The sequence below is a fragment of the Thrips palmi genome, unplaced genomic scaffold, assembly GCF_012932325.1.
Source record: "Thrips palmi isolate BJ-2018 unplaced genomic scaffold, TpBJ-2018v1 HiC_scaffold_15, whole genome shotgun sequence".
Lineage (NCBI taxonomy): Eukaryota > Metazoa > Arthropoda > Insecta > Thysanoptera > Thripidae > Thrips > Thrips palmi.
This window is the reverse complement of record NW_023144624.1, coordinates 6710736-6723003: the sequence shown is the minus strand read 5'-3', so window position 1 is coordinate 6723003 and position 12268 is coordinate 6710736. Positions and strand designations below refer to the sequence as shown.

Here is a 12268-nt window from a genome sequence, read left to right as displayed (position 1 = left end):
TATTTTGAGATTTAGGAGTGTGTTGGGTTTAATGAGTAAATAACTGATAAAACAGAAATGTGGTCAGAGTTGTTATGCTGTAATTCACAGTTATAGAAAAGAGAGAAGAGGTGTTGACAAAAAAAGGCAGGATGTTAAGCATGTTTAAACCAAACAATTGGTGGCATTTCTAGAAAAAAATATTCAAAGACCAAGCATGCCATTCAAGACAATATCACAAATTTGGAAGACACTTTTAAAAATACTCATTCTAAAAATAACAAGTCTAGACTATAGATTTAAAAGGAAAATCTAAAGTCATTTTTTTCTGGCACAACCATAAACACTAGTAATACTAAGTTTCAGTAACAATCTTACAACTAGATAACAGCTACCCAACGTGACATGACCTGGACGTTCTCACCAACCCTCCCCTACAGTTGAATTTATTTGTGAACTCCATACGATTACCACCAAATTAAACCCTGCAGTATTTAGTTGTCCCAACAAAACAGCGCAAAACAGACTAATAAAATCACAGTGACAACGTGAGAAATGGTTTGACATAAAACCCTGACTGGTTTCAAAAGTCAACCAACAGACCACTCTAATCATACTCTAGTGGCACAGAATTATTGAATCATGTTCTTTCACAACAAATTTCCATTTAAAATGAATGACTAATTCAATCTCTTAGCATAAATACTTAACAACCATGTTAATTCATTGTTAATACAGCATTAAAACAGGAGTACTGGATGGCAATGTCATCAATGGACTTAACATTTCAAATCGCAATACATACAGAGGGCTAATGTATAAATTTGTAGCTATAAACAATGATTCATTTATCGGAATGCAATCTACCGTTTTGTTTTCGAAATCAAACTGCAATTTAAAATATACAAAGTGATGAAACAAAACTAACAAGTAAAAACAACAAAGACCCACATTCATTATCAAGATTTTCATACATGAGCAACACACAATACAAACAAATGAAATCAATCAATGAGAGAGCACAACAATGAATAAAATTCACCTACTGTTCAGAACCTAAAATAGTCATATAATATGTGGTTTCTGCCAAACGAAGAGTGTATTTGTACTTACAACACAGAGGGCAAAGGAAGGGAAAAACAATCTACAAACATAAAACATATGGAAGAAAGGTAAAAAAACACTTATAAAATAATTCATTGCATGATTTAAAAATAAAATGTCCTATCACTTTAAAAGTTGCATAATTAGCCACTTTCCTATAGAAAAAAATTAAGCTTTTCTGAAGAAATGATTAAAATAGAACTTTGAAATAAAAAAATGTCCTTAGCTATGTGTCACAGTAATTGAATAGCTGCTATGCATACAATGCGTAAGACATCCAAGATAATAAATAAAAGTTGGCACATACAGCAATTAAAATCATGAGGCATTACAGGTACGAGTCTATTCAATAGTTGCAAGGAGGTCATCCCCTTCAACCTTCATGCCAGGCTGGATGTCAATTGATTTTACAGTTCCTGCGATGGGCGCTTGCACCACCATCTCCATCTTCATTGCAGAAATGACGACAAGTGGGGCACCCTTTTCAACCTTTTGTCCAACTTGCACCTGAACTTCAATCACAGATCCAGGCATAGGAGAGCCAATTTGGCCCTTAACTCCCTTTTGTGCCTTTGGATGGATGTGGATCTCCTGCGGAAGCAAAACATCAGGTTAGAGCAAACAGGAAATTTGTTTGAACACAAACAATAGATATTTATCTATGTACTTGCCTTCCTTGCCTCCTTGTCTTGAATAAACACAGATCGCATCTGACCGTTAAGTTCAAAGAACACCTCCCTCTCACCATTAGGTGTCAGATCATCAGCCATTGCCAAAGTCTTGAAGCTCAGTGTTTTTCCCTTTTCAATAGATGCCTGAAAAAATATTTTTTTGCATTAAAATTCATTGTTTCTAATGAGTGCAATAAATGGATCATATCAGGAGGAAGAAGTACCTCAAAGTCCTCGCCAATCTTGGGTCCAGTTAAGAAAATCCTGGTATCCAGTTTATCCACTGGACCAAACTCTTCCCTGAAGTTCAAGTAATCCTCAGTGACAGCTGGGTAAAGTGCAGAGCTCATGACATCATATTCTGAGGCGGTGGGGTGTCTTTCTTTTAGTTCATCGCCAAGCTTCTTGAAGTCTAGAGGTGGCAAACTAGCACCAGGTCGGCCTTGCACACGCGGCATGTCTTTTAACACCTGGATACAAAATGTAAAGTCAACAGTTCAATCAATCAATCTTAACAATTTAAAAATGATAAACAAAAAATGAAACAAGAAACCAACCTTTGATCGGAGAGGCTCTGGGTATCCCTGGTAAGGTTCACCAATGGCACCTTGCAGGAATTCCACAACAGACTTGGGGAAACTGAGCTCCTCAGCCTTCTCAAGTACATCATCTGCTGTGAGTTTGTTTTGAACCATAAAGTTGGCGAGGTCACCAACCACCTTGGATGATGGTGTAACCTAGTAAAAGAAGCAAATTACAGATAACAAGTCAATGAAAGGGAAGAGAAAATAGACAGAGTGACGAGAGAAGTTCTAGTAGTACTGTACCTTGACAATATCACCGAGGAGCAGGTTTGCCTCTCTGTAGGCCTTCTTGATATCTTCAAAGAACTCCCCCAGGCCCAGGGAGTAGGCTTGGAACTGCAGGTTGGTGTACTGGCCACCAGGAATTTCGTTCAAGTAAACATCAGCATTACCGCTCTTCATTGTGAGGCAGCACTCGAATGGTGCGTACAGAGTACGCGTTTGCTCCCAGTAAGCAGAATACTTGCTGATGTCACTCAAATCATATCCTGAAAATCAGTTGAGAATTGGTGGAAATGATGCTTTCAGAACTTGAGAGAGGGGAAGAAAGCAATGATTACCTGTGTCCAACTTGGTGCCCTGCAAGGATGCAACAACTGCACCCATGCTGGGCTGGGATGTCATGCCAGACATTGAGTCCACAGCAACATCAACAACATCAGCACCAGCCTCGGCACACGCTAGCATTGACGCAACTCCAGCGCCAGCAGTGTCGTGAGTGTGGATATGGATAGGCAGGTCGGGGTATTTGTCACGAATAGCGGTGATCAGCAATTTTGCGGAAGCTGGTTTCAGCAAACCTGCCATATCCTGCAAATTAAGTTATTTTGATTATTTTTTTTTAATAAAAAAGTATTATGTACAAATACATACTAAATATAAAGGAACAACTAAGCAAGAGCTCACCTTGATAGCCAGAACATGAGTTCCAGCCTTCACAAGTTCATCAGTGAGGTTTAAATAGTACTTGAGATCATATTTCGTGCGCTTGGGATCAGAAACATCTCCCGTGTAAGAGATAGCAGCTTCCACAACACCCCCAGCTTTTCCTGCTGCTTCCATTCCAACCACCAGGTTAGGCAGGTAGTTAAGAGAATCAAAAACTCGGAAAATGTCCATACCAGCTTTAACAGACATTTCACAAAACCTGGAATATATTTTCAAAATTAAAAATTTAGATCCGGTAGAAAACTAATTGATTGATCTCCTCATTCAATTATTTTACTCAAAACTCACTTGAAAACAACATTATCTGGGTAGTTGGTGTAACCCACAGCATTTGCACCTCTCAGCAGCATTTGGAAGGGAATGTTTGGAATTTCCTTTCGCATGGCTTCTAAACGTTCCCAAGGGCATTCATGCAGGAAACGGAGTGACACATCAAATGTGGCACCACCCCAATTCTCCAGAGAATATAAGTTGCTGAAGTTGTGGGACACAAACGGAGAAATGCGAAGCAAATCATGAGTACGAACTCGGGTGGCCAAGAGAGATTGATGGGCATCTCGGAATGTTGTGTCCATCAGGAGAAGCCCCTTCTTAGAACGAACAGCTTTAGCAAAAGCTTCAGGACCATCCTTCAATAGAACCTGTCTGAGACCTTCAGGAGGCTTCATGTCTGGGGGAGAAACAGCAGAGGAAGGAGTTAACAAATAGAGTAAAAGAGAGTAGGTTTGGATTTGTATGTGACCACATGAAGGACCACAGTGAAACCCTCATGTAACAAATTTGAGAGGACAATGAGAAAAGTACATGATACCGGAATGTGTAAAACCCATAATCTGATAGCATGGGGTACAGAAAACTTTTTAAAAATTATACTAGTTTAAGTGAGACTAATAAGGGTTTCTCTGAACAAAAATCAAAATATTCCTTGACCAAATTCTAAGGAGAACCCACAAAAATCCTTATACCATACAAATAAAATAAGAAGCCATGCATACTCACATACTACTTCATCCCCCTCTCCATCAGATGCAGACGAAGCAGAAATGTCTGAAAAAGTGTGCATAATATGCAAAAGCAGCTCACAAAAACCAACAGGGTAGGAGGAGGATGAGGAAAGCATTGCTCAACAAAAAACTAAAGTATAGCATCTGCTCTAGTTAAACTATGATTTCAATATGATTTGAAACTCGATAATACAGTATTAGCTTTATAAATTAAAAATAGGCTAAAAACTTAAGACATTAAAATGCAACCAAACAGAAAACTACAAATATCCCGATAGACAACTAAACAAACACTAAAATAACTATAAAATTAAAAAAATTACAGTAAAGAAATTTTGTTGTTGAGCTTCAGCACTGCCATTTCAATCGAAGTTAAAGAGAGAATCAATATTTATGAAACAAACAGTTTTGTTTTATTGGATGAAGAGAACATTTAAAACTATTGGTTAAACACTAATTATTTAAAAAATTATATCAAAATAATGCAAGATTAATCCACATGTTCCACCACAAACTGTTGTAAGTAACATATAGAAAAACTCAAATAATTTTAATTGAAAAATATAAGCCCACTTTCCAATTTGCAAGAAAGCAGGACAACATCAAACTGCATGCATCAAAAACCAACACCAAGGGTAGATCATACGGCATCTGCTGAACTCAACCGGGTGAGGTAGGAGGAATTCACAATCAAACTGACAATGTCTTACCAATAGGAACTTCAGGTACATGAGGAGTAATGTTGGCTGGTTTCATCAGGGTGTTAGCAAGGGGTGTTGATGGCCCGTTCACTAGCACAGTACCCAAGTAGTTCAAAAGCTTTTGAGCTCTGTTTTGAGATGGCTTGAAGTTGAAAAGTGTGGGCTGCTCATCAATGAAATTTGTATCAACCGAGCCATTTAAGAAGGTTTGATTTTCAAGGACGTTAAGCAGGAATGGAATGTTGGTCTGCAAATTTAAAAAAGAAATGGAATAACATAATATAAAGATGGAAATGACAACATGCAAAGATCCAAATTTATGTGAAGATGAACTGACCTTCACACCTCGAACTCTGAACTCACGAAGAGCTCGTGACATTTTAGCAGCAGAGCTTTGTAGATCAGTGGAGTGAGAAATAACTTTAACCAACAAGGAGTCATAGAATGGGGAGATAACAGCACCAGGGTAAGCTGATGCCCCATCTAGACGAATACCCATACCCTCTCCTGTCCTAAATACCTGGACAAGAAAGATTTAAGTCAGATTGTGCCATTAAAGCCAAGTTACTGGTTGCCATTAAAGCTACTAAGTTACTGGTTGGTACAACAAATGAAAATGAAACAAGATGTCACCTCAATTCGGCCAGTGTCAGGCTGGAAGCCCTTGGCAGGGTCCTCAGTGGTTACTCGGCACTGCACGGCATAACCTTGAGCCTTAATTTTGTCTTGTGTCATCCCAAGCTCTGGAAGGGTCATTCCTTCAGCAACTCTGATCTGAGATTGTAAAAGGTCAATTCTGCAAATGAAATGCAAACATTTAATGACACTAATCCAAGAATGTGGGCATTATGTATTGAAATGACTTTCTTACCCTGTGACTTCTTCTGTAACAGTGTGTTCTACCTGAAGACGAGCATTCACTTCAATAAAATAAAAGTTTCCTTGATCGTCACAGAGGAACTCAACAGTGCCAGCATTTTCATATCCAACATGCTTAGCAAGTTTCACAGCATAATGAAACATAGCATCTCTAATCTAAAACGCAAGGAGAAAATGAACATTGAATTCAATTATTAAAATAACAACACAAATTAAAACAAATAAGAAAATATATTCACTTTGTCAGGTAGATTGGGTGCAGGGGCAATTTCCACAACTTTTTGGTGCCTTCTCTGCACGGAGCAATCACGCTCATGCAGGTGAACAACATTACCAGCTTTGTCACCAAGAAGCTGAACCTCAATGTGTCTCGGTCTTTCAATGAACTTCTCAATGAACATGGCACCATTTCCGAACGCTGCGTTAGCCTCAGAACTAGCACGAGAAAACGCATCCTTGACCTCCTGTAATGGACAGTCAAAGGGAAGATAATGTGTGGATCCCATTTAAATTTGGTCTTTGATGGATACACATAAAAACATTACTGTACCTCCATTTTTCTCACAACTCTCATACCACGACCACCACCTCCATAAGCCGCTTTAAAGATAACAGGCAGGCCATGTTTCAAACAGAATTCTTCGGCTTCCTCAGCCTTAGTGACAGGTCCATCAGTTCCAGGAACGATTGGGACTCCAGCCGCAATAGCTGCCTGCCGAGCTGCAACTTTGTCACCCATCTTCTGGACAACACTAGGAGCAGGGCCAATAAACCTTATCCCAGCATCAACAACAGCTTGAGCAAAGTCAGATCGCTCAGAAAGGAAACCATATCCAGGGTGAATAGCATCTACATTATTTTCCTGGGGTTCAACAGATCAAAACAAAAAATAAGAACATGATTTAGAAAAATACACAGTGGGTGTCAAATCTTAACGAAAATGGATAATTACCTTAGCAATACGGATGATGTCAGGGATGTTAAGGTAAGCTTGAACTGGTGGCAGCCCTTTACCCACAATATAGGACTCATCAGCCTTCTGTCTATGCATTTGCATCTTGTCTTGTTCAGAGTAAATGGCCACAGATTTTATCCCTAATTCAGTACATGCTCGAAAAACACGGATAGCAATTTCACCTGAAAATGAACACAACATACGTCAAAGAAAGCCAACAAATGAACTAGTAACAAGCAAAATTCAAAATTAAGACGACTTACCTCGGTTTGCTGCCAGGACACTGCGAATTGGACGATATTCTACTTTGGTTGATTGATTTCGAATGGAGTGAAGAGGGCTGCGCATCCTGCGCGCAAGCGCAGAACGAGCAAATTTGTTTCCCAGCATTTTGGCAGCCTAAAACAATTACAAATGAGCAGCCTTTCTCCTTTTGGGGGGCAATCAACTACAAACTTACAATCAATTACAACTCTTGAGGTAAAGAAAACCAGCATAGTCACCACTTGAACATTCTCATTTACAAGATCGGTTTTAAAAGAAAAATATTGAAATTAACTACCATTTAAGTTCAAAAAATAGAATAGAATAAAAGAAAAATAGAATTTAACATAATATTTTTGGGAACCTTTCTTAGAGGCAAATCACACACCACACATTTCAACACATACATACCCTTCAACACAACCACTGAGCTGAAGAGAGCTTGCTGTTGCTCCAACAGCCAGAGGCAGAATACGACCAAGTCACAAGCAAACAAACCAGCCCAGCCCAGCCCAGCCCAGCCCAACAAGTCAAAGGGGATCAGGCAGTCAGGCAGACCTGTATCAGTCTCTCTCTCTCTCTCTCCCTTTCTCTGCCAGCCCAGCCCGGCAGCTTGTTACATTATCACTCTGAGGTTACAGAGGTCAAGGCCACAAACTTTAGTTTCCTTGGTCTAAAGGGCATGCTTATCACAGATGGTGTGTGATTGTCAAGTGAACGACCAACCTACATAATCAATGGTCAAGAGGGAAGGGGAAGATGTTTATCTATTGATTACTGTCAAGCAAGTCTGTCGTCAATGCACATTTAATGCAATTTTCTTCAATCCTATGAAAGACAAACAGGTAAAAGCAAACATGGACACAATTACCTTCCAGGATGATTACTAGGGGAATTTTCAATAGAAAGGTGAAACAAATGTTGAAGTGCGATGTACTACCCTTCAACCTGGGAAAATGTATTGGACTGTACATGTGTTTAGTACATTTCATTTAATTGCAGCATGCCACAAGATAGACTGTCCTAAAAGATTTATGAAGGACTCATAGAAATGGGTTCAAGTCCATTCAACAGACACCAATGCCGAACGCACAGCTGAGGTTTTGGGGCAATTGACCCATAGAAACATCGGAGTGGAAATTCCATGACACAAATCCATGTCACGAAATAACAGAGGGGTAAAATCTAAAACACAAGACAAGGCTCTCCACTGTCGGTAGAAAACTAGGACAAGTCAATGTCACAATCACACATCGACGAGAGAAGCGAGATAGCAAGGCATTTGACAGAATAGAAAGCCATGCCTTGAAGATGACATGTTCTAAAACACCTGCTATTCACAAAAATCCCACAATAAATTCCAAGCAACATACCACTAGTTTCAAACGTTTTGAACAGACTTCGGCGAGAGAAGATGGAGGGAGTGCGAGCTGACAGAAGACCACGATAAAATACCAGCAAGATTGAAAATTTTCGGGTCCGCAGTCCGAAATTTGACTCAACCCTTTCAAATCGTGGTGCCTTCCGAGGAGCTCGCGACGTCCCGCACGCTCTACGGTCTAATGTTGTTTTCTGTGATTTTGCCTACTTTTCTTCTTCTTCTTGTAATGTAGTTCAAGGGCACAGGCGTGGGAAGTCGATACTCTCGAATGGTGCGGGCGTTCGAAAAACGGCAAACGCTCCTGCCTCAAAAGTTTCAGTCCAGAAACGAGAAAGCAATATCTCGGAACAGAAACTTTTTCAAACTGCCGCCATCTCGGAAGCTTTCCACGTTTGCTGACAGTAAGTCGCCGCTCGTCTCGCGCGACTGTACACTGTACGCAGGCATCAGCTGACGGAGCGCGGCGCGGAGCGGCGCGAAGGGAAAGGGAAGGCATGGGGGAAGGGGCAGGGCCGTGGTGGGGGAAGACCGCGAGGACCGGACCGCGGGACGGGGAAAGAGGGAAGGCACAGGGCGCGAGAGGGAAAAGAAGGGGGAGGGGAAGACCGCAGGCCGTGTAAAGCAACGTCGGACTGCATCGCAGCAGGCGAAGAAGACGAAGGCGAAGGCGACGGGCCGCTAGCGGCGCTAGCGCTGCGGTGGCTGGGGTAACACGCTGACGCCAGGATGACGCCAGGACGACGCCAGGACAGTCACGTAGACTTTGGCCGGGCCGTTTTAACCGTTTTGACGACTCCCCGAAGGCGGTGCGGCCGCTGCGACCCAATCGAGGGTCCGTTGAAATCTGGCATCTAGATCCGGCCGGCGGCGCCACGCCATGAGATGGATCCCGGAGTCGGTGCCCCGCCGGCCGGACCTCGAATGGTCGTGGTACTCGGTGGTACTCGTCCCACTCGTCGCGACGTTCTGGCCGATTGCAGCGCCGTCGTGTTACGTGCACGTCGTGTACGTGTCGCGGCCGTTACATCACAGGCCATCATTGAACTTATCGCTGCTGCCCCGTACCGCCCCGCGGTCGGGTTATTGGGGCCTCTGTCAGGCCCTCTCAAACGACGGATAAAAAGTGAGGTCCGACCTTTTTTGCTGCCGCCTCGAATCTAAACACTCGGTCTGCGTCGTTTCCGCGAGTCAACACTAACGACCTCTGACGGCGAATCCGTCCCCGAAGTCCTCTCGCTGCAGGGTCCGTCCCGATCCTCCGCCAAATTCGTCCTAGCCGCTTATCTTGACGTCCATTGGGCCATTGGGGTAGTCCCGGACACCGGACGGCTCGGACCGGACGGGTCGTAAGTCGGCCATTGTCATGCCGTCCCTCTTCATGTCGTCCCGGTAAATCCTTATCCCGTCGGCCAGCCGGGCCGGCCAAGCGAGCCGGGCCAGGCGGACGTAAATCGTTATCCGTCTTAATCGTTAGTAATGGCAGGCCGTGGCGGGCCGTGGCGGGCCGTGGCAGACGGCCGCGGTGGCGTCGCGCACTTCAGATTGGATGACACTCCGCGCACTCCGCGCCGGCCGGTCTTGTCGCCCTCGCGGTAATGAAAGCGGCGGGCGAGAGCGTCGAGCGTCGCGCGGGTCAAAGTACCGGCACATGCAAAAGTGGCTGGGGCCCGGCCGGCGGGGCGCGCTAGGCTGGCACACTGGCCGGCCGGCCGGCGGGTGGGCGTGTCTCTGAGGGCAAAGCTCGGCCCGGCCGCCCGGCCGCCCAGCCGCGACTCATTCAGATTAGGGCCGCCCAGGCCTGGCCGAGGCCGCCGTCGTCCACGCCGACGCCCCGCCGGACCAAGTCCCACCGCACGCCGCCATCAGGAGGGTGCAGGCCAGTACTGGAGTTGGTGCAGTGTACCCCTCTCCTCCAGGCGGCCACACCGAGCCACGCCACGCCGAGCCGGTTCAGGGGGTCGGTGTTGTTGACTGGGCGGTAACCACCGACTACTCTTTGCACGGCGTGCGTCACCAGACAGACCCCTTGCTTGCCTAAGGACGGCGTTGACGCGTTTCCTCGGACAGCGAACCGGGGGCATTAGAATCGGGGCCACACCCGCCGGTGTCGGCGTGGCGGTCAAAACAACGTGAGGGTTGCCCGGGGGTTGCCTGCCTGCACCCTGCGGCCCGCCCCGCTGACGTGTTGCCCGTGCTGCTCGCCCTGGAGGGAGGCCCTGGAGGGAGGCCCTGGCTGGAGGTCGCGGCGAACGGCCCGAAGTTGCCCGAGGGTAGTGTTCTGCATTGGGCGGTCCGTGTCGTTTCGCGCGGACCGATGGCGCTGCCGTCGCTCGGACCGGACCGCCCGGCCCGAGCTTGCCGTCGGTTCGGGCGGTCCGTGGACCGCCCGACCCCGTCGGTCGCTCGGGTACCCGGCAGACCGATAGCCGCCGGAGCCAATTTTTGCCGCCTAGAGGGCAGCACCTATCGGGACAGTTCGCGTTGTCCTAGGGCGAGGGGTGAGGAGGTGTATTCATGCCTGCTTCCGAAAACTTGGGAGTGCTTCCGGAGGCAGCCGGTGGCGAACCCAGGCGTTCACAGCTCTGCAGTCGCTCCGTGGGCAACGAAATTGGCCGGACCGGCCGGACCGCCCAATGCAGAACACTACCCGAGGGTGCCCGAAGGTGCCCGAAGGTGCCCGAACGTGACGTCCCTCCCTACGCAATCCGGAGAGCTCATTTGGTGCTGCACTGCTGCACTGCGCCCCGTCCGTCCGCCCGTCCGTCTGTCCGTCCGTCCGTCGCGAAGCAGTCCGGCCCCCGTCTGTCGGTCAGTCGGTGGTGACGGGGGCGCGGCAGCGCTCATTGTACACGTCACCTTTCCCACGACACTGTCCGAACACACACCGGCACACACCCACGCCGATGCACCTTCGCGTCACAGGGAAAGCCGCTCGTGGGCGCGGGTCACGGGGCCAAGAGTACAGTAGCGAGAGGCACGCAATTTGGCGAGTCTCGTATCGGCTGGGGCGAGCTGGGGCCGCGCTGCCTTGGCGCTGCCGTGCTGCCGCGCTGTTGCTCCGGTAATGCTCGGCTACAACTCAGCGAGGCAGGGCCAGGCAGGGCCAGGCAGGGCCAGCCAGCGCGGGCTGGTACCTCAGGTGGACGGGGGCGTGGCGTACCCATACATCCAGGGGGAGGCACTACTACACCAGCAGCAGCAGCACAGCAGCGGTGGTGGAGCAGCGCGCCTGCGGGGCAGGCAAGCCCGCAACGCACGCGTGCGTTTCCAACTGGCGATGTTGCCTACCTCGCAGGCGTCCTCTGGTAGGCAGGCCCGCGGCACAGGGGTGCGTTTCACCTCCCTGCAATGCCTACCTCCCATCATCATCATCATCATCAAGGGCTGGACCACATATGATCGTATGCCATTTCGGGCCCGACACATGCCCGCCTGCACTGCAAAACGGGACAAGGTCGTCCTTACTAAGGTGGTACTTTACCTCGGCGGAGGGAACCTCAGCGGCTGCACGCTCCGGCTCGCAGTGCCAGTCCTTGGGGTTGGGGGCCTAAGTGCCCCCGAAAGGGGTCGCATAGACCTCCGCCCCGGATCAGCCTCTTTGAGCACTACCGAGTCCGGTACCCCCCTGCTTCGTCCCATATGTCTTGGGAACCAGAAGGGTTTCTTCTTTGTCTTCTTTCTTGCGGCGTTGGTGATATGTTTTGATTTGGTTCTTCGCCCTTCCCCTTTCTTCATGCGACCATGCTGGCGATGACTTGTTCAGAGCGAAAGGCGCCGACAGACTCGCCAGCCGCACAC

The 12268-nt window shown here is 46.9% G+C and overlaps 2 protein-coding genes across 5 annotated transcripts in view; one reads left to right on the top strand and one right to left on the bottom strand.

The window, feature by feature from the left end:
- LOC117641100 (spondin-2-like) overlaps positions 1–12268 on the top strand; it is a 468689-nt gene that overhangs the window by 258379 nt on the left and 198042 nt on the right. The gene's annotated exons all lie outside the window — the stretch shown is intronic.
- On the bottom strand, positions 59–8890 carry LOC117641098 (pyruvate carboxylase, mitochondrial). Of its 4 annotated transcripts, none has more exons than XM_034378205.1 (18): positions 8678–8890; positions 7089–7224; positions 6823–7007; positions 6421–6732; positions 6110–6334; positions 5863–6026; positions 5625–5787; positions 5329–5511; positions 5001–5238; positions 4286–4333; positions 3575–3956; positions 3245–3485; positions 2899–3148; positions 2582–2826; positions 2312–2491; positions 1979–2224; positions 1755–1898; positions 59–1674 (listed from the first exon to the last, which is right to left on the bottom strand). In XM_034378205.1, exons 2-18 carry the CDS (start codon positions 7213–7215, stop codon positions 1426–1428), a joined length of 3582 nt encoding a protein of 1193 aa, XP_034234096.1. In that variant the 5' UTR covers positions 7216–7224; positions 8678–8890; the 3' UTR covers positions 59–1425. The 4 variants fall into 4 exon arrangements, with proteins under 4 accessions (XP_034234096.1, XP_034234094.1, XP_034234095.1 ...); XM_034378203.1 differs by lacking the exon at positions 8678–8890 and adding an exon at positions 8463–8671; XM_034378204.1 differs by lacking the exon at positions 8678–8890 and adding an exon at positions 7501–7658.

Excerpts from the sequence above, each read along its gene's own strand:
- LOC117641098 (XM_034378205.1), bottom strand. The coding sequence starts at position 7,215 with ATGCTGGGAAACAAATTTGCTCGTTCTGCGCTTGCGCGCAGGATGCGC. Across the intron at positions 3,957-4,285 it reads AGAGGGGGATGAAGTAGTAT|ACATGAAGCCTCCTGAAGGT; the intron begins GTGAGTATGCAT and ends TTTCTCCCCCAG. Across the intron at positions 2,492-2,581 it reads TCCTCGGTGATATTGTCAAG|GTTACACCATCATCCAAGGT; the intron begins GTACAGTACTAC and ends TTCTTTTACTAG.